At 48.1% G+C, this 20,622-nt stretch overlaps 1 protein-coding gene across 1 annotated transcript in view; it reads left to right on the top strand.

Annotated features, from left to right (window-relative positions):
* The window catches only part of LOC111867318 (cadherin-like and PC-esterase domain-containing protein 1), a 92,702-nt gene that overhangs the window by 3,217 nt on the left and 68,863 nt on the right, over positions 1-20,622 (top strand). Inside the window, exons 2-7 of the mRNA XM_023857062.2 lie at positions 1,556-1,799; positions 9,153-9,280; positions 9,871-10,030; positions 13,056-13,425; positions 18,182-18,308; positions 20,175-20,368. Of these exons, the coding sequence (XP_023712830.1) occupies positions 1,556-1,799; positions 9,153-9,280; positions 9,871-10,030; positions 13,056-13,425; positions 18,182-18,308; positions 20,175-20,368 (1,223 nt within the window). The remainder of the gene's footprint in view (positions 1-1,555; positions 1,800-9,152; positions 9,281-9,870; positions 10,031-13,055; positions 13,426-18,181; positions 18,309-20,174; positions 20,369-20,622) is intronic.

The following is a 20,622-nucleotide window of genomic DNA, read 5'->3' as shown; positions in this document are numbered from 1 at the left end:
TGCTTAGCGGGTGCTATGGTGATTTGTAAAATGTGGAGATTAGCGGTGGCGCTGTAGTTACTTGTAGTTCCCGAGTCCTATGTATACGTGGTCAATAAATGGAGTCTCCAATCCAGAATCCCCCGTCTATAGTCACACATACACGTGACAGTATAAGTGAAGGCGCTCGGAAGTGGAAGGAACTAGTTCGCAACGTTGTAACTAATTCTATTAAAATGTCATCTTTTTTTGGTCAACCCATTCGGTAATTTGGAAAACGGAAGTACCTTACTATTCTGGGCTACTTCTTTTAGACGAGGCTGTACTTGCCCCTCAGACCACATGAAGGGAATTGCGACGCCGGACAGGCTAGGGTATGTTAAACTAATTGGCGTAGCAGCGTCGGGACGCTGTTTGCTTCCCTGCTTTGTTGTATGATTTTTTTGTTTATTCGTACTTCACTTCTTTGAAAGGCATACGTTCGGGTGACGTAAGCCCATGCGTTCCATTAAGAAATTGGTCTCTTCCAGGTCTACAAGCCGCCATTCGTGCGAGTTGGACTGCCCTCAATCATTCGGAAATTAAACTGCCAGACATTTGTACAACGTCAAGACAAATATTTGTTTAGGATTTGTATTCAAGTGAATAATTTCTATTGGAATTAAAATGTCGATACTACTTCACTAGGGGACGAGGTAGCGGCGTTGAGTCCGCTCCGCGGCAGCTGCAGGACTGTACATCCCCCCCCCCCAGTAAAGTGACATGGGGTGAGTCCGGAACCGCTGTCCTTGTACCCGTTTCCTCGGACATTCATCGTCAGAAATGTTACAGATACAGAATTTATATTTCCAACAATAAAATGCACTGAATGGTAACGTTTTAAATACTTCATTACATAAAAAATTCTAAAAACTTTAGTGTGTCTGCTTTTTATTTGTTTTATTTTTAATTTCTTGGGGTTGGGTGAGACTGAGTCCAGTAAGCGCGTCGGAAACCGCCACTTTGTCCACCACAAATCCTGCATGACCTGACCTGGGCTCGAACCCGGGCCACCGCTGTGGGAAGCCAGCGACTAACATCCTGAGCTAGGGCACGGTCTGAGTGTCTGCCCAGAATTAGCAACTTAAATGACGGAAAGGGAAGGTAGTTTTTGGGGAGGCCGACTCAAGTGAAATTTGCTGCTGTGTCGTGGTTAATTTAACGACGCTTTCTCAACTTGTCGTCATGTTTATCAAGAAGTTAGAAAGGATGCAGAATGCAGCTGTCGTGGTGCCTCCAGCCATGATTCTGTGAGAGCGGCTCTCATACACGCCTAAGCCTCCCGCACTACGAAGCACGTAGCAGACAGTAGGAGTGTAGCACCGGAAGTGCTAAGTTATTTGTTTGTATTTTACGTATTGTTGTTCTTCCTGTTGCTGCAATGAACAGTTATGCTGAGGTTGTGAGATCATGGTTAGGACCGATAATCTTCCCTCATATTTTCGGAATAAAATCCATGGAGGAGAAGGTGTTAGTCGCTCAGCTGGTCAAGAACTCTTTTTCTTTTTCCATGCAGCCCCAACGCTCATGGTTTTAGAGCTCTCGCAGTTCTCCCATGTGGCAACTGCTTGGAGTTGTCTCTGCCTGTCCCTCAGCTGTTACTGCCGCGTCCCGACGGCGTTCGGTTCTTGTTCGTCCTCAAACGGTCCAGAGAGTTCACAGCGCGTCGCTTCTAACCACAACAGGGTCTCTTCCGCTTCAACGTTCATCATCTCCACCACCTCTCACTTCAGTGCATGTAACCTCTGAAGATGAAACGGCATTGTTAAATACGAGGGAGAGTCAGTAAACAGGCCAAAATTGGAAGTAAAACGGCTGCAATGGACGTAAAAACTAGTTAGCAGCACAGTCCAACTTCATGACAGTCTAGGTAGCAGACGCGCATGCGCATGTTCAGAGGCTGTTTTCAATAATCAAAATGGTGATCCTGTTTCAGAAGTGTGCTACCGAAGATCAGTGTTCTGTTTTGCTCTTATCTATGGGCAAAAGGACTCAATGCAATTGATATTCGTAAAGAAATGTTTCCTGTTTACGGTGGAAAGTGTTTGTCGCATAAAGCGGTTCAGAAATGGATCGAGAAACGTTTCGCTGACGACGAAAAGTTTGGAACGGATGTGCGGAAGTGGCTGAGACAACAGCCAAAAGACTTCTATGCTGCGGGTTAAAGCGATGGGACAGGTGTGTGAGTGTTAGTGGAGGATTATGCCCAGAAATAAACGCTGCTTATAGTTTCGAATATCACATGTTTCACGTTCTATATCCATTTGTGACGTATTTACTGACTCACTTATTATTCAAGCGGGGAAGACTTTGCAGCATTTGGCTTCTGTTGCAGGTTTTTCTCGTGATTGGTTCTTGTAATAATGGCTTCCGAGAGGCCGCTCATCCCGCCCAATTAGCCGGCCGTGGAGTGTTTTGAAACTAGCAGCTCATTCCAACGGTTCATTACCCCGTCTGTGCTCAGATGAGCTGAGTTTCAAGTATCCAGTGGAGGGGGGGGCGCAGTCCGGGCCTCGGTGTTCCCTTATGATTAGGGGATGGGGTGGCGTCGACTTGCTGTGGAGGTTACGTATATATCGAATTTCTGATTAGATCCAACAGTGTTTGAACTTTATTTTTTTGCTCTGCCAGCACAGCTTTCAGCTAACCCACTCCGCGATGGGCAGGTTCTCCAGCGAACATATCCAGTGGCACGCTGGTAATTTACAGTTTGAAAACAACGATTGAGGGAATGCAGTTATCCAAATTTGTAGCGGCTGACTAATTCTGAACGCCCCCCCGGACCCTGTTCCTCAGCGAGCCGAAGAGTTCCGTCCAACAGTGTGTTCCTGCAGTCGTCTCTAAAATGCAGGCCCCCACAGAGTCTCTGGGAAACAGCCAATCAGCTGAGGGAAGACACCGAGATATGTCGCCTCAAGACTGGAAAAAAGATATTCAGCGTAAAATTGCATTTACACGCCATGAGAGCATGGTCCGGCGGCGTTGCTGACAGTAGCTTGGCGAAGCTTGCAGTTGGCTCCATCGCGGTCGTGCGTATCCCTGTAGCGGGCCATGGAGGCCCACAGGGTTGTGAGACGTCGAGGCTCCCACATTTTCTAGACAGTCGGCTCACAGATGGCGGTAACTTTGTCAGCCTCACGTGCCGGCCGCCCTTTGCACGCAGGAAGATTCCTGGTACTCATTAATGTTAGAGGCTGAGGCGACCCTAGGTCCATAGTGCGGCTGGAAGGATTAGGTCAATTGAAAAAATCCAATGACCTCGTCGTAAATCGAACCGCGACCTTCTGGCTTGTGAAATATTGCCCCCAAGCAACTACCCTACCGCTGAAGCAATATAAGAATGCAACAAATTGCACACTTCGATTTATTGCGAAATCCATCGGCCAGTTCTTACACCGTAGCCAGAGAGGTCAGTGAATGTCTGCATAAAGAGCCCGGGTTTGTCACTCTCCTAGACGGGGGTATCAGAGCTTTGAAACTCATAACGTTTAGCTTAAAGCTAATCTGTGAACGTGGCTTTCGTAATGATTTGAAGGGGGGATGTTCCTCCTTTTATTTTTAGTTTCTTGTGGTGGGGTGAGACTGAGCCCATTGGGCAGTGCGGCCACTAACTGGCCTATTGCACCAGCCCCGGCTGATAGATGATGAGTGAGGAGCAGTTGGTGGAATGCGAATTTGCAGGGGTAACCGAAGTACTGGGAAAAAGTCTGCCCCACTGTCACTTTATCCACCACAAATCCCACATGCCCTGACCCGGACTCGAACCCGGTCCGCCGCGGTGGGAAGCTGGCAACTAACCGCCTGAGCTATGGTACGGCATATTCCGCGAGGCCTTCCTCAGAGTAAGCTAAAGTTAACAGTGACCAGTCCTGTTCAGAAAATGCTTCACATATCGATGAAATAGTAGGAACGTTTCTGTGTGCAACTCTCGACCTCAGGTGATACTCGCATCTGTTCAATGTAACGATACAAATGCCACAATTATGTCGTAGAAGTAAGGTGAGGTGTTGGGGCCGCGCCATAGCTCAAGCGGCTAGTCGCTGGCTTCTCACAGCGGCGGCCCCGGTTCGATCCCGGGTCTGGTCAAGTGGGATTTGTGGTGGACAAAACGCTGGGGCAGGTTTTCTCCGAGTACTTCGGTTTCCCCTGCCAATCTTCATTCCACCAATTGCTCCACAATCACCCTCACCTATCATCTGGGGCTGGTACAATAGGCCAGAAGTGGCCGCAGTGCAAGGGACTTAGTCCCACTAGCAATAATGAAAAATAGGTGGGGTGTTGGGTTCTAATCTCAGCAAGTTCATCGGCTATCTTGACCCACGATTTTGTGGTTTTCCTCGGCCCATCGGGAAAAACGACGGAATATAACCTTGATTAAACGACGACCGTTCAGTCTTATTTCTTTCTTCAGGCTTCCTACCGCGGCGGCCTGGGTTCGAGCACAGGTCACGTCATTTGGTAGAGGGCTTGCGGTGAGCTGATCACTCGCCCAAGGAGTGTAAACTGATCACTGAAACTGATAAATGAGCCCTATGCTCCAAAGCTTGAGCGGAAGGAGAGGAAAAGAAAAAGAAAGTTGTCTCGGCAAGTGCAATTCTGAGGCCCACAGTAATCATTGCGTATTTGTTTGTTATTGTTCCCTTGCCTGGACCGGCAGCGAGTGAAGTGCATGAGTGTCGAGATGCAACCCGCGGAGGCAAGTCACTGGCTCTGCATAACAAAAGTAGCAGGGAGCCAGAATGAGGCTGTTCCCATTTGCCTGCTACAAAACAGGCCGGGAGATGAGTGTGCAAGTTGCGCTACTCACCACGCACAGAAGCGCTAGCTTAAAAACTCCATTTTACGTTGAAACCACACAATGGAATTGGGAGGGGCAGACAGAGATACTTTCAAGACGATGTCTTCTTCGGAGATGGGAACTTCAAGTACAAAAAAAGTCCCGGGGCTTGGATTTAGCAAGGGGGCAAAAGAAAACTCGCTAGTTTTGCGGCTCGCCGCTAGGCAGCAGGTCCGAGCTCCATAGCTTCCCCGGGATTTTAATTTCGAGTGCAGATTAGGAGCGGCTGGTGTGGGCGGGGGTGCCACATGTACCAAAAGCATGTCACTGCGTCCGTCTTCCTCGTGGTCTGCTCCCCCCCCACATCTACGGCAGCAGTTCGATACATATGAATGAAATCTGTGTGTACCCAGCCGCGCCAATGTTTGGCGTCTCCGTATGTTCACCGCCCTTCATTTTACACATAATTTCGTGAGAAGCTGATGGTGACTGAGCATGGCGATAAGTTGCCGTCCTGTGGAGCCGCCACTGATCGCTGCCCCGAGCAAGGTCATTATAGTCGACTTCCAGCTTCTCCAAGACCCAGATCATTATTGTCCTTTCCATCTACTCCTAGGTCTCCCTAGTGATCTCTTCATGTCTAAATTGTCAAGAGACATCTGTATGCTTTTGTCATTCTTACAGACGAACTACATGCCCCGCCCATCCAATACTCCTTAATTTGATAGTCCTGCTAATGTTTCGTGAATTTTTGAGCGTTATCTTAAGCTCATACAGCGTCGAGTGGGAAATTGTTGAATGATGAATTGTGAAGTATTCAAAACGAACCAGTTTTTAGGAACTGAGGAAAACAACGACAAACCACAATCATGGGATAGCACCTTAGAGCTCTACATCGCTCCCGCTCTCTGCGTCGAGACATTCCCTTTGGCATCCTGTCTCACTCCCTCGGGTGAGACTGAGTCCACTTAGTACGCCGGCCACTAACTCGCCCCTTCTACCAGCCCCGGATGTTAGGTGATGAGTGTGGAGCAGTGAGTGGCATGAGAAACCCAAGTGCCCCAGTGCCATTTTGTTCACCACAAATCCCACATGACCTGACCTGGGCTCGAACCCGGGCCGCCGCGGTGGGAAGCCGGCGACTGACCGCCTGAGCTATGTCACGTACTGTATTAGTCCCTTATGCTGAAACACCACCTCATCCTCCTTGAGTTGCTCATTCTAATTACACATGGAGAAGAGTACAAGTTATGAAGCTCCTCATTATGCAGTTTTCTCCAACCTCCTGCCACTTCATCTCTCTCCGGTCCTAATATTCTCCTCAACACCCTCAGTCTATGTTCCTCCCTTAAAGTCAGAGACTAAGTTTCACACCCATACAGAACCACAGGCAAAATTATAATTTTGTTATATTCTAATTTTCACGTACTTGAATTTCATAAAATAGCACAAAGTACTCAGCTCAGGCACTCCTCTAGTTCTCTTCCAGTTTGTAAAGTGCAGTATGTAGACAGCACAGTTTGTTGTGTCTGCTGACAGTGCCGCCTGTCTGTGACAGCCAAGACCAACCCCGATACCTAATTCTGTGGGCCCGCGAACTGTGTTCGCATGCTCTGCGACCGATCCCCTGCGAGAATTTTATTTTGACGCATTTAGCCTAGAGACGTTGCCATCTCAGAATTTCGCAAGATACGCTTGCAGTATTGTTGATGCCGCGGAGACCGAATGTGCCACATTGCATTTGAATGCTGTTTCTGTAAGTTTCGCGTCAGTGTTGCAACTAGTGTGTGCAGAATGGGACATGTGTATTTATGTTTTGTCATGTGAATAAATTGGCTGATCCCCCATTCGGAGTGTGCTGCGTTCTCCAAGAAGTACTCGTATTTCATTATCCCGGGAAAGAAAAGCGACACTTTCCTAACATGATGGGAATGGAAACCGATATGAAACGTACGCCCGCAGCCAGAAGAATAAACGCCTTATAGTACAGCCAAACGCTAGAAGGGCGATACGCTTTGCGTAAACAGCGAACTGTCTGTGTGCTACGGTGAGTATTCTGTAGCATATCCGGACCAGAATGCGATAAACATTTGAGAGGAGCGAATCTGGCCCAGCTATGAAACTGCCCGTTGATAAGGCAGGTTTTCTGGCTGTAATGCGGGCACGTCATCTGCTCCACTCCAATTATCGACCGTACACACGTGGGTAAGTTTAAAAACCCGGAAAAACTGATCCCTTCGGCAAGTTTTGCAGTCTACTTAAGCCATGAATATATATGTACGTTCTCCATAGATTGCGAAAAGTGTGAACTGCTGGTACAGGGTAATCCAAGCATAATTAGAATGATCAAATCAACGAGGATGAGGGCATGTAGCACGAATGTGGGAGAAGAAGAATGCAGAAGGCAGAAGGAATGAGACCAGCAGAAAGACCAAGATATAGGTGGGTGGATAATATTAATATGTATCTTAGAGAGAGATAGAATTGGGCAGTACGGACTGGATCGCTCTGGCTCAGGATAGGGACCAGTGGAGGGCTCTTGTGAACACTGTAATGAACCTCCGGGTTCCATAAAATGCTGGGAAGTTCTTGTGTAGCTGCACAATTGGCAGCTCCTCCAGAAGGGCTCAGCTCCGTACAGGATAATGGGAGCTCGAAGCTTATACCGCGGAGGAGGCGGGATGCGACAGAGTAACCTTGTTGTCTGTCTCTTGCATAAGTTCATTGACCTTGTATTGAGGTTCTCCCAGCGGTGGTTATGATGGGACATAACGCCGTGCTTTTACGCTGGTATCTTGCTCAGCATTTTCGACCCTGAAGATGGAGGCGATGCTACATACGAGTATTTTTATCTGCGTTTTCTTAGAAATAATTATTGCATAACAGTAAATTTCCGATCACAGTGGCCGCACGGTCAACGGCATGAACTCTCTTCTCTCGCTCGAACGCTGGGATCATGGGTTCGAATACCACTCGAGACGTGTGTATGTGTTTATTCTGTGTGTAGGTAGCGGCCTTGCGGTGAGCTGATCCCCCGTCCAAGGAGTCCTACCGACTGTGTAAAAATGATTACGAAACACAAGAAGAGGCCGGGGCCCAACAAAGGGCTGTAGAGGCGCTGTAGAACGAACGAATAACAGTAAATTAACTTCCTAAACGTGTGAGCGTAAGACGCGAGACCCTGCGCGGTGTGACTCAGCGTTACATGCCGCCATATTTGCAGGGGCCCTGCTCCTACTGCACCCGTTGCGACTATGGCAGAATACGATTATGTCCGTGAAGTCCCGCAAAACGCGTCTTATTTTCTGTGACGAATACAGTTGATAGTTATTGTTTCAAGCAACCACATTCCTTGACACTTCACGAAGTTCTGCAATTTTAATTTCGGCCTTAGTTCTGTTTTTATCGCTTTTTTAATTTCGTTGCCCATCCTGTATTCAGTAAGTTGTCCGTGGGCGCTACAGAAAAAAAAAACACAGTACACAAAGCACTTTTATACACCATCTCCATGTCGAGAGTAAAGGGAGAGATCACACTTTAATCTCAGGCGTTCAGCGCTGTCTATCCGTAACAATGCGAACTATGTACTCGTCGCAGGTGACGGAACTCTCGAAAGGCAGTGTTTGAAGTGCGCTTATATACTGCTGTGTTTAAAATGTCTGAGATTGTGTCATCATATCAGATGTTGACGTAACTGTTTCCTCATTAATGGGAAGTCAGTGCATTTTGCCTTCGAAGTACTGAAAAAGGTACAGCTATCCGTGTAACAGGCCGTGGAGACCCATACGTTTGTGAGACGTTGAGGCTCCCACATTTTCTCCACACAGGTCGGCTCACAGATGGCGGTGAGGTTGTCAGCCTTACGCACTAGCCGCTCTTTAGCCCCTGGGAGATTCCTGGTACTCATTTCTCTTAGAGGCTGAGCCGAGCCCAGGGCCACAGTGCGGCTGGAAGGATTAGATCAATCGAAAAACCCAATGACCTCATCGGGAATCGAACCCGTGACCTTGCGGCTTGTAGACCGGAGATTTCATTCAGCACACAAGATTCTCTTCCATCGAGGTGCCTACTCGGGGTGTGACGTGCCCTGAGAAATGTTTCAGAGAGACAAATAATTTTTGCAATATATTTCACTTTCTTTTGTTCATGTATGCCTTGTGTTCGTCTGCCTTTGATCTTGCACTCCAAAAATGTGACGTCTCATTGCTTCCTGAAGCAGTGAATTTTCCGAACAACTGCACTGCGCTGCACTGCACTTCAGTGTGACGTAATGGGAACTGTGGAGAGGCAGGGTAGTGTAGAGTGTACGATATTTAATTGTGCAGTTCATTATAGAATTTTAAAGTACTTTTATCAGGAAAGGTTGACGGATTTGGGATGGCAGGGGCTGAGTCAGGAGAGGAATCAGAGGAAGCCGGAAGGAGGATGGATCAGGAAGTGCATCGGCTGGCTCGAGTGGGCGTGGAGATGGGAGAGCTTGGAAACGTCTGTGCCGCGCCATCTATTATCAGACTCTGCGGTCAGCATGCATTCAAGCCATGAAATGGCCCCTCTGTCGCTCTTGTGAGCTTTACTGTCATAACAGCTCTTCGTACTGACACTTTCTTGTTATCTTGGAACCAGATGGAAGTCATTAAAGTAGCTCCCTGACCAAGAGTTCCAAGCTCACACACCCTGTAACGTAATACGAACCGCATGTGAGTGGTTTGAGCAATTTTGTGCCCGCTCTTGTAACATATGTAGCTGGCCGACCACGGTACAGTTTAGTTTAATAAACCTGTACAGTATTAATGAGTTGTTCAATAAATAACTGTTCAAGATTAAACCCGAACTCCTTCAGCGTTCTCCAGGAACCTGGCTCCCCGGGTTACCTCACCTCTTTCACGTACATCCACTTCGGTCCAGATTCCTGCAGCAGATTCAGGTAAAGGTGGAAGGAAAGTCACAGTATGGCTGGAAGGATTAGGTCAACTGAAAAATGGAATGACTTCATCGGGACTCGAATTATAAATAAACTGTTGTACTGTATGTGAACAGTAAGGCATGCAAGTGAAGGGAGCTTGTTGTGTTTGCAGCTTGAACAGCGGCACACGTGGGTGGGGCAGCCCTTGGCAGTGATACGGGGGCGCAGACCTCTGGTGCAGCGTGCTCTGGGGTTCTACACCCAAGTGTTACGCAACCATGGCTTCTCTGTGCGTGTAGAAGACGCCGCTGTGCCGAACATTTCCAGATCAGGTAACGAGAAAATTCACAGCATTTGGAAATGCATTGTATCGAAATGGTAAAAAGTAAAGCTATTCCTGTAACAGGCCGTGGAGGCCCATAGGGTTGTGAGACGTCGAGGCTCCCACATTTTCTAGACAGTCGGCTCACAGATGGCGGTAAGGTTGTCAGCCTTACGCGCCGGCCGCCCTTAACCCCCAGGAAGGTTCCTGGTACTCATTTCTGTTGGGCCATAGTGCGACCGGAAGGTTTGCGTCGGTTTAGAAATTCGATGAGCTCATCGGAAAGCGAACCCGCGACCTTCCGGCTTGTAGCCTAGTTCCTCAATCAACTACGCTACCGCTGGTGGAGGAGCGGTGTTGAAATGATAATTCTCGTAATCCAATTTGTGTCCAAATAATCAGCTGTAGCGGTTCATCTTTATGGGCCAGAAATGTCAGCTTCACTTACCCTGAGATGTGGGAGCCGCAACAGCGCCGTTTAAACAGGGTACCGAAATTATACGTATATCCGGTACCATGTATCGGCAGAAATGTGCAATATTTGGTATAAGCTTTAATGTATTTGAGCTGCATAGATTTTTGTTTCATATTCTATGAAAACAATATCTTAAGAAAGGTCTGTACCTCTCACGAAGGCGTATGACGATCGATAACTCAGGATTCTGGCTGGAGGAGCGCTAATGTCGCTTCTACTTAAGATCATACTTCCGGTATGTTAATATTGTTGAATGTAGGGAATTGAAACATGCAAAATTTCGTGAAATTCCGTCAGTTTGTTCAAAAGCTGAAGGGCACACGACAGCATAGGGATCATCTTCCTTACGGAACAACAGCTAAAGCACCGATGTTCGTCCTTCCGTTGTTTCATAGCTAAACCAGACGTTTGACAGGAAATGCTAGCCCGGCTCGTTGATGGAACACCGCAAGAATTAAGCATGCGTTGTGTTGCGATGTTTCAGAGCAGCCAAAAATACAGCCATTCAGTTAAGTACATGTCTGTGGCTACTGACTGATAAGGGGAGACAAGACGCTCTGGGGCGAAGTGCAGCCTCATGCCGTGACCCTGATCCCCCGCGCACTCTGCTATAAACAGATTGCCGATAACAGCATAGGGGTATGATGCGTCACAAGGCGCTCTGTCAGGGCCCTCTTACACGAAGCAGACACACAGCATTTCATGGAGCCGTATTTTGTACTGCTACGCGGTAGCGTAGTTGGTTGGGGCACTATGCTACAAGCCGGAAGGTGACAGGTTCGTTTCCCGATGAGGTCACTGGATTTTTTAAATTGAACTAATTCTTCCAGCCGCACTATGACCCTACGGTCGACTCAGCCTCTAACATAAATGAGTACCAGGAATCTTCCTGGGGGTAAAAGGCTCCCGGTGTGTAAATATGACAACCTCACCGCCATCTGTGAGCCGGTTGTCTAGAAGAGTGTTTCCCAACCTCCGGGCCCCGGCATAAATTACATCGGGCCCTCGTCTTATAAAAAATAATTTACCGTGCCGCGGTGTCACAAAGGTTGAGAACCACGGGTCTAGAAAATGTGGGAGCCTCGACGTCTCACAAACCTCTGGGCCTCCACGGCCTGTTACAGGGACAGCTTTACCTTCTGTTTCTCAAAAAGTAAATGAACTGCAGAAATTTCTTTTCCACCTAGGGGCAAATGTTGTGTTCTTAACATTGCAACATCGAGACCTTTGTGTCGTGTATCAGCCTCTTGTACGAAAGGCCCATTTCTGAGAAGTCTGCTACAGGTCAAACTAAGTGTTGGGCCAAAATACATTTGAGCAGAGGCGTGTTAAGGCTGGCCACTTTCAGAACCAAATTCCATTTAAAAATCTTAAGTGGTCTAGTTGATGAAACAAGCAGACGAAAAGGAGGAGAGGCGGAGATACCCCACCCTCTTCCTTTCGCGTTGCATGCAAAATGTTACGCATAAGCGCAGCAACTTTCTGTTCGTCCGGTTCTGCGCATGTAACAGGAAAGTCTGAACGCTGTGGTCCGGAAGGCCAGGATCATACCCCTGGAATGGGAGACAGGACATGGACAGACATGTGTATGGTCGTCCCGGGGAGGGGGCCAGAGTCAGTCGCATCGTGGAGTTAATATCATCTGTTGACGGGAACGGCGTAGCTGTCCAAGCGCGCGAGTAACTTCACTGGTTTGGCAAATGAAGACCTACAAACTGTGTACACCAGTACACAAAACCACGAAATTCAAGTGAACGACAGGTGACTTGTAGTAGTCCCTGGGCCATGCATTTGGGTTATCCATCTGCTTGCTTTGTTCAGCTGTTCTATAGCTGCGACCAAGTGAACTCGTCATGGGGAAATGGTTTTGTTCAGCATCTGTGCTGTTCTTGCTTCTCTGAGACGCGTTATCGGCAACCAGAATGCAGTGGCCCTCGATGGACTGCGTGCGCAAGCGCCAACTACGGTTGGTATATACCAACACGTCTCACTAAACGTTTCTGAAAGGCCGTGCCATGACTCAGCCCGTTAGACGCCGGCTTCGTACCGATGAGGCACGGGTTCCATCCAAGGTCAGGTCATGTGGGATTTGTGGTGTTCAAAGTGACTCTGGGAAAGGTTTTCTCCGAGTACTTCGGTTTCCCCTGACAATTCTCATTTCACAGACTGCTCCACGCTCATCATCAGCTATCACCCGGGGCTGCTACAGTAGGCTGAATAGTGGCCGGCGTAGCAAGTGGACTCAGTGTCACCCCCCACACCAACAAACTAAAAGAAAAGTTCATACTGCGTGATACTTAGACGGTTACGTGTTGGCTTCTCATTCTGGAGACCTGAGTTCTATGTCAGCAGGGAAATCAATGTGGGATCAATGTTGCGTGACGAGCCCCTGGGCAGGCTTCTTGTTCTGCCACATGGGCTGTAGCCTGTCGTCACCGCCATTCTCATCCGCAGGGTTGGATATGGCGGCACACCCCAGACTGCAGAACCAAGCGGCCAGATACCCCCTCCAATTATCTAATTTGCCCCTGCAATTTTTAATGTCGTGACCCTGCTCCAGAGCACCTCACCAACTGGACACTCCTACTGTGCTTCGCCTTCTCCGACGGGGACCCGGAGTGTTTCTCGAGAGAAGAGTTCCGGACCATGGGCCCTCTCCAGAGAGTGAACCGCATCCTGGGAGTGAAGAGCGTCCTCTGGAGGCGTCCGGGCCTGTGCAGAACGGCGAGCCACCTGTCCGCTCTGACGGCCGTGGCGTCCCGCCCCATCACACCCGCCTGCTTCGCGCTGCCTGAACAGTACGAAGAGTTCCTCAACATTGCAGACGGTCCGGGATTCAACAGCTCGTGGCTGCTGAAGCCGTCACTTCCTGGCGCCAGATTCGAACACCTGTCCACGATGGAGATCTTCAGCAGAGTTCGTCTCAAAGAGTAAGCGACAGACGTGCATTTGCCTTGCAACGTCCTACACCTCACACCATCACTCGCTTAATTTGCCTAGATCATGACTTCCCGACTGGTAAGAATTTTGCACGCGCCGTTAATATGAACGTAACCTTTCAGGTTCCCCGAGAGCCAGGAGTCTCTGCTGCAACAGTTTCTTCCGAACCAGCTCCATGTTCTGGGATTTCCTGTCAGCGTCCAGCTCTTCGTGTTAGTCACTTCTATAGCGCCCCTCCGGGCGTATCTTTATGGAGAGGGGATCGTCAGCTTCCGGCACGGGGAAGAAAACAACTACAGGAAGGTAAACTTCAATTTTAAGTGCATCACATTATAGGCAGTTGGTCGAGAGAACCGGGTGACATTATAAGGACGGGAGGCGAGAGTGCCCTCAATCCGAAAACAGGATTTCGGAAATAGCAGCTGGGGAAGTGAACTTTTTGTCGTTTCGTACCTCGCGCTTTGTTTTTCGGAGCAGCCATCCAAGTGGCTCTCATGTTGTCCCCAACACATTCATATGAGAAATGAATGGAATTACAGCTCATGGTTTGCAGGCGAATAGGACCAGTGGAAGAGAAACTCCACGCATTTATAATCCCGGCACTTGACTCAGAAGGGTGATCAGTTTCACGCGCAGTCTGACTTACTCTCCATTTCGTATTCCTGTAACAGGCCGTGGAGGCCCATATGCTTGTTAGTCTTCGAGGCTCCAACATTTTCTAGACAATCGGCTCACAGATGGCGGTGTGGTTCTCAGCCTCACGCGCCGGCAGCCCTTTACCCCCAGGAAGATTCCTGGTACTCATTTCTGTTAGAGGCTGAGTCGACCCTAGGGCCATAGTGCGGCTGGAAGGATTACGTCAATTGAAAAATCCACCTCATCGGGACTGGAACCAGCGACCTTCCGGCTTGTAGCATAATGCCTAAGCCAACTACGCTACCGCGTGTCCCCGAAAACACTGCACGGTCCCAGTCTCTCCTGCAGTGTCTATGTAGCTTTGTTTTCTCTTCACGCCGTTCTCCAGGGCCCCTGATGGTTGAGCATCGTCACGTGGTGTATGCGTTTCTGGTATAAACCAAGAAGGAATTTCCAGATTGACTGTACCAGATGCATTCGGTTAAATAGACCCATTTTCATTTCGGTATTTAGAGCCAAAAAGTTATGAAATTTATGGGCGATCAAAACTGATATGTGAGTGCAATAGTGACTCAAGGTTTGTTCCGTGTTCCCGTGATTTATGCATCTGCCGTGACTCATGTATATATATATATATGCAGTAGTTGCCCGCCAAGTGACATGGCGGTGCCACGCTTGTTAGGTATCTTGATAACAATGATGCCTGTAAACAGGAAATGAAGTTACACTCAGACATTTGTCTTTACTTTTGACTGCAACCTTTCTTCTTGTTACTGACAGATAATGCCGCGCGTTCTAAGGCACGAACTGTCTTCGCCCGCACGAACACTGGGATCGTGGGTTCGAATTCCACTCAAGGCATGGATGTCTGTGTGTGTTTATTCTGTGTTTATATTGTTCTGTGTGTATGTAGCGGCCTTGCGAGGGGCTGTTCCCCCGTGCAAGGAGTCCTGCCGATTGTGTATAGGATTAAGAAACTGAAAACCTGGCCAAGGTCCAACAAAAGGACTATAGAGCTATAGATAGATACATACTGACAGATAATGCAGCAGGCAAGATATTGTCAGGTAGGGTTTCTTGTTTAGGGTGAGACAGTCCGCTTGGTACGCCGGCCACTAACTCGCCTGTTCTACAGCACCCGGTTAGGGGATGATGAGTGTGGAGCAGTCGGTGGTATGAGAAACCCAAGTGCCCCAGTGCCACTTTGTTCACCACAAACCCCACATGACCTGACGTGGTCTCGAACCCCGGGCCGCCGCGGCATGTTACAGGGACAGCTTCACTTTTATGTAAGCTTCAGTGACATGCTGCAAAGGCAAGAACTATGGAAATGCAAGGAACACAAGTGTGAACCCTGTCTGTCAGATTCGCTTCAGCCCCTGAACTGCAGAAGTTGACAGAACAAGTATTGTGTGAGAGTTTCGACACAAAAACAAGGAACAACAGAATAATCACACACGAAAGAATGATGTTCGTGTGCCTGGGAAGCCGTTAAAAGCCGCTACCAAGCAACGGCTAGTGTAGGCTGAGAAGAATTTATGTGTGCTGTAGTTACAGTGATGTTTGGAGTGTGTAACCCAGTGAGACTGCCGCACTTGTTTGCAGTTACGAGTGTAAGTGTCCAGTAAACTCAGTCTCTAATCCAAGCCCCCCTCTGTAGTCACGCTTACCGCTTACGATTAAGCCTTCGAGGCGCGATATGTAGAATGTAAATGTTGCCACATCAAACAGACTCGTGTGCCTATATAACACAAGTTAATTAACGAAATTCATTTCTATGTTTATATACAATGTTAGCAATCTCGTTAGTAAAATCGAACCTTTAATTCAAAAGGATTCATAGCTTTTATGCCGATGTACGGAACGCAGTTTGCACCAGTCACTCTATTTATTAGCCGGGACCGGATATTACAAAGCTTTCTTAATGGAAGTCTATTGTGGTATTGTCATTGCTTTCTACGGTGTGGACGCGTTAATAATTTGTCCCTTTGTTGTCGATAGCTCGCGACAGGTGCGTACCTTGCCCCGCAGTTAAAGTAATGGATCTGGGGTCGTCAGCAACAAATCGATGGGTGATTCTCGGGCCGCTGCAGTGAGCCGTGTCCCGTGTTGCCGGTACAGAGCTTTTCCCGTACTGTCGAGACTCATGAAGGTATCTGTAAATATGCAGCACCTCTTCAAAATTAAATAAGAAGTCATGGGAAGAACCAATCGTCCAGTTTCTTTTGATGCCACACGGACCGTGGTTAGCAGTCAGTCGCACAGCGCAGAAATTCCAGAGCTAGAAGACTCTAATAACCGAACCGTTTCCTAGCAATGGTCGTCTCCGCGGCGCTTCAGGGACTGTACTATTCCGGCTTTCAGGCGTCATGTCACATGTCATATATAAGTTTATATAGTATTATAATGGCAGTGTCTTCTGGCTCCACTATTCCGGATTTCAGGAATTAGAAAGGGATACACAGACACAAAAACAAAAAGGGGGCCTCAACCTTCTTCAGTAAAAATCTGCATTCTTACCTCGAAATTTATTTATGAGTTTCACATGATCCGCTGAATATAGAGAATTGCTCCCGCAAACTAGATTAACTAATTGGCCCTTAATGGTGGAGTGGCAGCCTGTTTCCTGCGAGGTACGAACTCTATTTCTAAATACTATCTAGAAGAAATTCGCCTGTAGTTCATATTGTGCTTATTGTCAGTGCCTTAGGCAAACATCGGAGAATCTCCCATGCTGAACTCTTGCGACCGGCCAACGCGACATGAAAGGATTTTCTTGATTTTCCGCTCTTTTCAAGCAAACGCTGAGATGGTTCCAAGTCGTTACTGCAGGCCCCTCTCGACTTAAATTCGTCACGAAGCTCCATGTGTTGTCGATAATCCTGTGGCCTCTGTCTCAAGCCGCTGCTTCTAACCAGCCTGACTCTCCACTTCCACACCGCGAAGCCTGGGAAACTTCTAGCAAAACAGTGTTCTTTCTCCCCCCCCCCCATGATTAATACTTTTGTACTATGGCTTGTCAATCCCTCCCCCTCCGTCTGCGTGCTTCAGATGTTGCAAGCTCTCAGATTAAGGACCTTCCCATAATTCACGTACGGATCTGCACGTCAGTTACCTGTAACTCAGGCCTGCTAATGAATAAAATTGTTACTCTCCAAGGATCTTTTACCGTAAAACTTAAAGGTACAGCTATCCCTGTAACCAGCTGTGGCTGCCCATAGGGTTGTGAGACGTCGAGGCTCCCACATTTTCTAGACAATCGGCTCACAGATGGCGATGAGGCTGTCAGCCTTACTCGCCGACAGCCCTTTATCCCCAGGAAGATTTCTGGTACTCATTCCTGTTAGAGGCTGACTCGATCCCGGGGCCATAGCACGGCTGGAAGGATTAGGTCAATTGAAAAATCGAACCTCGGACTTCCGGATTATAGCGCAGTGCCTCAAGTAGCTACGCTATGGCGTGCTGGGGACCGAGTTCAAGCTGTTGCGTAGTCATAGTAAAGTTGAGGTTCTTGTAGATGAAACAGGAACCGGCCTCTCAGTATGTGAGCATTCGTCACTTCCTGGAATGGCGCTGGAGTGGGGCATCAGAATTATTTTGCCTACAGGATGAGGGAGCGAGAATTTGGGGTTANCTGTTCTGGGTACTTTTGGCCTCCGTGAGCCCGCTAAGCGGATTAGAGACTTTCCCACGTTGGTAAAACCTCAAGATTTAGGCCTTCAGCAAGGTTCGTGACGGCTGCAAACCACATCTGCAAATGTCTGGACGTTTTCAGCAAACATGACATCTCCCTTGAGGGTACATTTTCCTTTTCTTAACCCGACTGAGTTACGTCACTATCATTACCTGTGTTATTCTATTGCCTGGGATTACATTTCAGTCCAGTTCCTAGTTTTGGCTCTACTCTTAACTAGTGTGCTCGCCACTTGTGCTTCCTGTTCCCTTTTGTGCCACGGTAAATTTTCGGCGGTTGAGAGTACAGGGAATAAAGCATAGAGATTGTGTGACTCTATGTGACCACCTCACGCTCTTGATATGTGTGTAGGGTTACGGCGTCTTAATGCTAAACAAGTTGGGAAGTGTACGCAGAATGCATTCCTTCTCTTGCAGAACAGCTTCCGTCGGCGTGCCACCTCAGGATGAAGGTTTTCAGGAACGAACGCTGAGAAATGACAAGTGCACGCACGCTAGAAGTGCGTGGAGTGGGGAGTGGGGGACTGTGTACAGACCTCGCTCCGTATAGGCCCATTCATAACTCGCGTTACGCCCAAGAGTTCGTTGCTGCGTTAACCGCAAATTGCTTAGTTTCAGTGCTCTCAGTCACGGATAAAAGTGCGTTTATATAGGAGGGCATGTTTATATACTTGTAGGCATATACAGAGTGTCCTAGGAGGAAAGGTCAGTATTCTGGGAGGTCATAGTATCGGTCATTCTAAGCAAGAAAGTGTATATGTACATGTGTCCTATTCCGAACGGTTTCCGAGTTAGAGCTATTTCACTGTACAGTTCCAAAGCTGTTGGTAGGAAAGAGATATTACGTGCTGTTTCTAATTTATTGTTCAAGTGGCAAAGTTTGTAAAAATTCCGCCGTCAGCATGAATAAATTTTGCAACTCGTGTGAGCACATGGCGTGTTGCTCGTCTGTACAGTGTACAGTGTACTGAACAGTGAAAGAGCTCTATCTCGGAAACCGTTCGGAATAGGACAGCTGTATATATACACTTACAATGACCGACACTGTGACCTCCCAAAACATTGACCTTCCCCGAGACGTCCCGTATATTTGGTTGCTTACTTCAGAATTCTTAAAGATGCAAGTTGATGGTCAATTGAAAATAGAAACGTATATTCCGTTTTTCTTTATATTTTTGTTTAGAACTTTTATTTTTTCGCTGCGATAAGACTACAGGGAAGTACGCTCAAGATGTCTGCAAAAGTACGCGTAGGTCTTCGTGAGAACTGCCAGCTATTTTCGTCCAAGTTTTGCAAACAAAAGATTGAAAAGTTTTCGGCATGCTTCAGTAAAAGTGAAATTCCGCGAAAATATTTTCAGTGGTCGTCATCTCATTTCGTGCATATAGACGCAGAGACGAACGGAGAAACGAATTGTATACGTGTTGCGTGGGCGGGAACGCGCCCAGCACGCCAAGAGAGAAACACTTGTAGGGAAGTTGTGATGTTGGTGAGTATGTATGAGTGGTGGGTGCGGAGGCCGCGTCACGGCTGGAAGCTTCCAGTGCTCAAGCACGTCAGAAAATTGGAAACAAGAACCCTCACGGATACAGACTGCAGCTATCTTCATCACGGATATCTCGCGCGGAGATGAGTAACAGCGAAACTACGGTATAACGCAACGTCGGCTGAGTGTCACAGCTCACTCTACTGGTGTTTTTTGGACGTTGTACGCCGTCTCAGTTCGGGTTGAAAAATTAGTCTTTTAAAGAGTTGATGCATTTCCTGCAGACCATGTACCAGGAGGCTGTATGTATCTATCATTTGGCTCTGAATTATTTCGACATGGTTTCCTTCCAGTGAGCCAGTGTTATGGAGCACAGCCCTTTCGTAAAGCCAGAAACTAGTGTACATAAGTAAAGCAAAGGTAACCCTGTAAGAGGCCGTGGAGGCCCATAGGCTTCTTAGTCTTTGAGGCTCCCACATTATCTAGACAACCTGCTCACAGATGGCGGTAAAGTTGTCAACCTTGTAGGCCACCCGCCTTTTACCCCCAAGAATATTCCTGGTACTCAGTTCTGTTAGAGGCTGAGTCGACCCCAGGGCCATATTGCGGCTGGAAGGATTAGGTCAATTGAAAAAATCCACCTCATCGGGATTGGATCCCGCGACCTTCCGGCTTGTATCATAGAGCCTCAAGCAACTACGCTACCGCGTGTCCGCAGTGCATATAGAAGTTGAACTGTATTACTCTGTTCAGATCCACGCAGTACGCCGTCTCGCCGACCATTACGTACTAGAAGGACTTCATGTTCTGGAAGGATCTCAGTAAAGATACGTAGGTCCCGTGCGTGCCTTCTGATGCCTACGGATTGTTACCACATGCGTGGGAAATGTGCCGTGTACTGAGTGCATCTCCTCTGCTTTGCAGATTCCAGGGAAATGGTGGTTAGCTTCACAGCTCTGGCAACACGTGGCGGCCACGCAGGGTGGCAGCGCCGTCAAAATGGCGCTTGACAACACCGACATGCTTCTCGTCCAGCTGCTTCTGGGCGCGGAGGCGTTCCTCCTGGTGCAAATTGCGAGCCTTCCGGCCGCCGCGGGATCTCGCCCCAGCCAGAACAGGTGCACATATTCCGGGGGGCAAGGAGAACCGTGCAGAAGTAGCAAAATTGTTAGGGGTATGGATTGCAGAATGGATTTGTTGACCACTTACACACCACACAATTCTGAATTCTGGGAATGCTTGCTACTTTTAATATGTATCAGTCTGCTGCCTCCGTAACTAGAAGTCAGAATTTGCAATACTCATGATCTGTATGAATGTGAGACTTGGTGTCCCGCCGTCCGGAAAGGGGAATATTAGATCCTTAAGAGAA

The sequence above is a fragment of the Cryptotermes secundus genome, unplaced genomic scaffold (assembly GCF_002891405.2).
Source record: "Cryptotermes secundus unplaced genomic scaffold, Csec_1.0 scaffold1964, whole genome shotgun sequence".
Classification (NCBI taxonomy): domain Eukaryota; kingdom Metazoa; phylum Arthropoda; class Insecta; order Blattodea; family Kalotermitidae; genus Cryptotermes; species Cryptotermes secundus.
The sequence above is the reverse complement of the archived record's forward strand: the minus strand, read 5'-3'. Positions and strand labels throughout refer to the sequence as shown.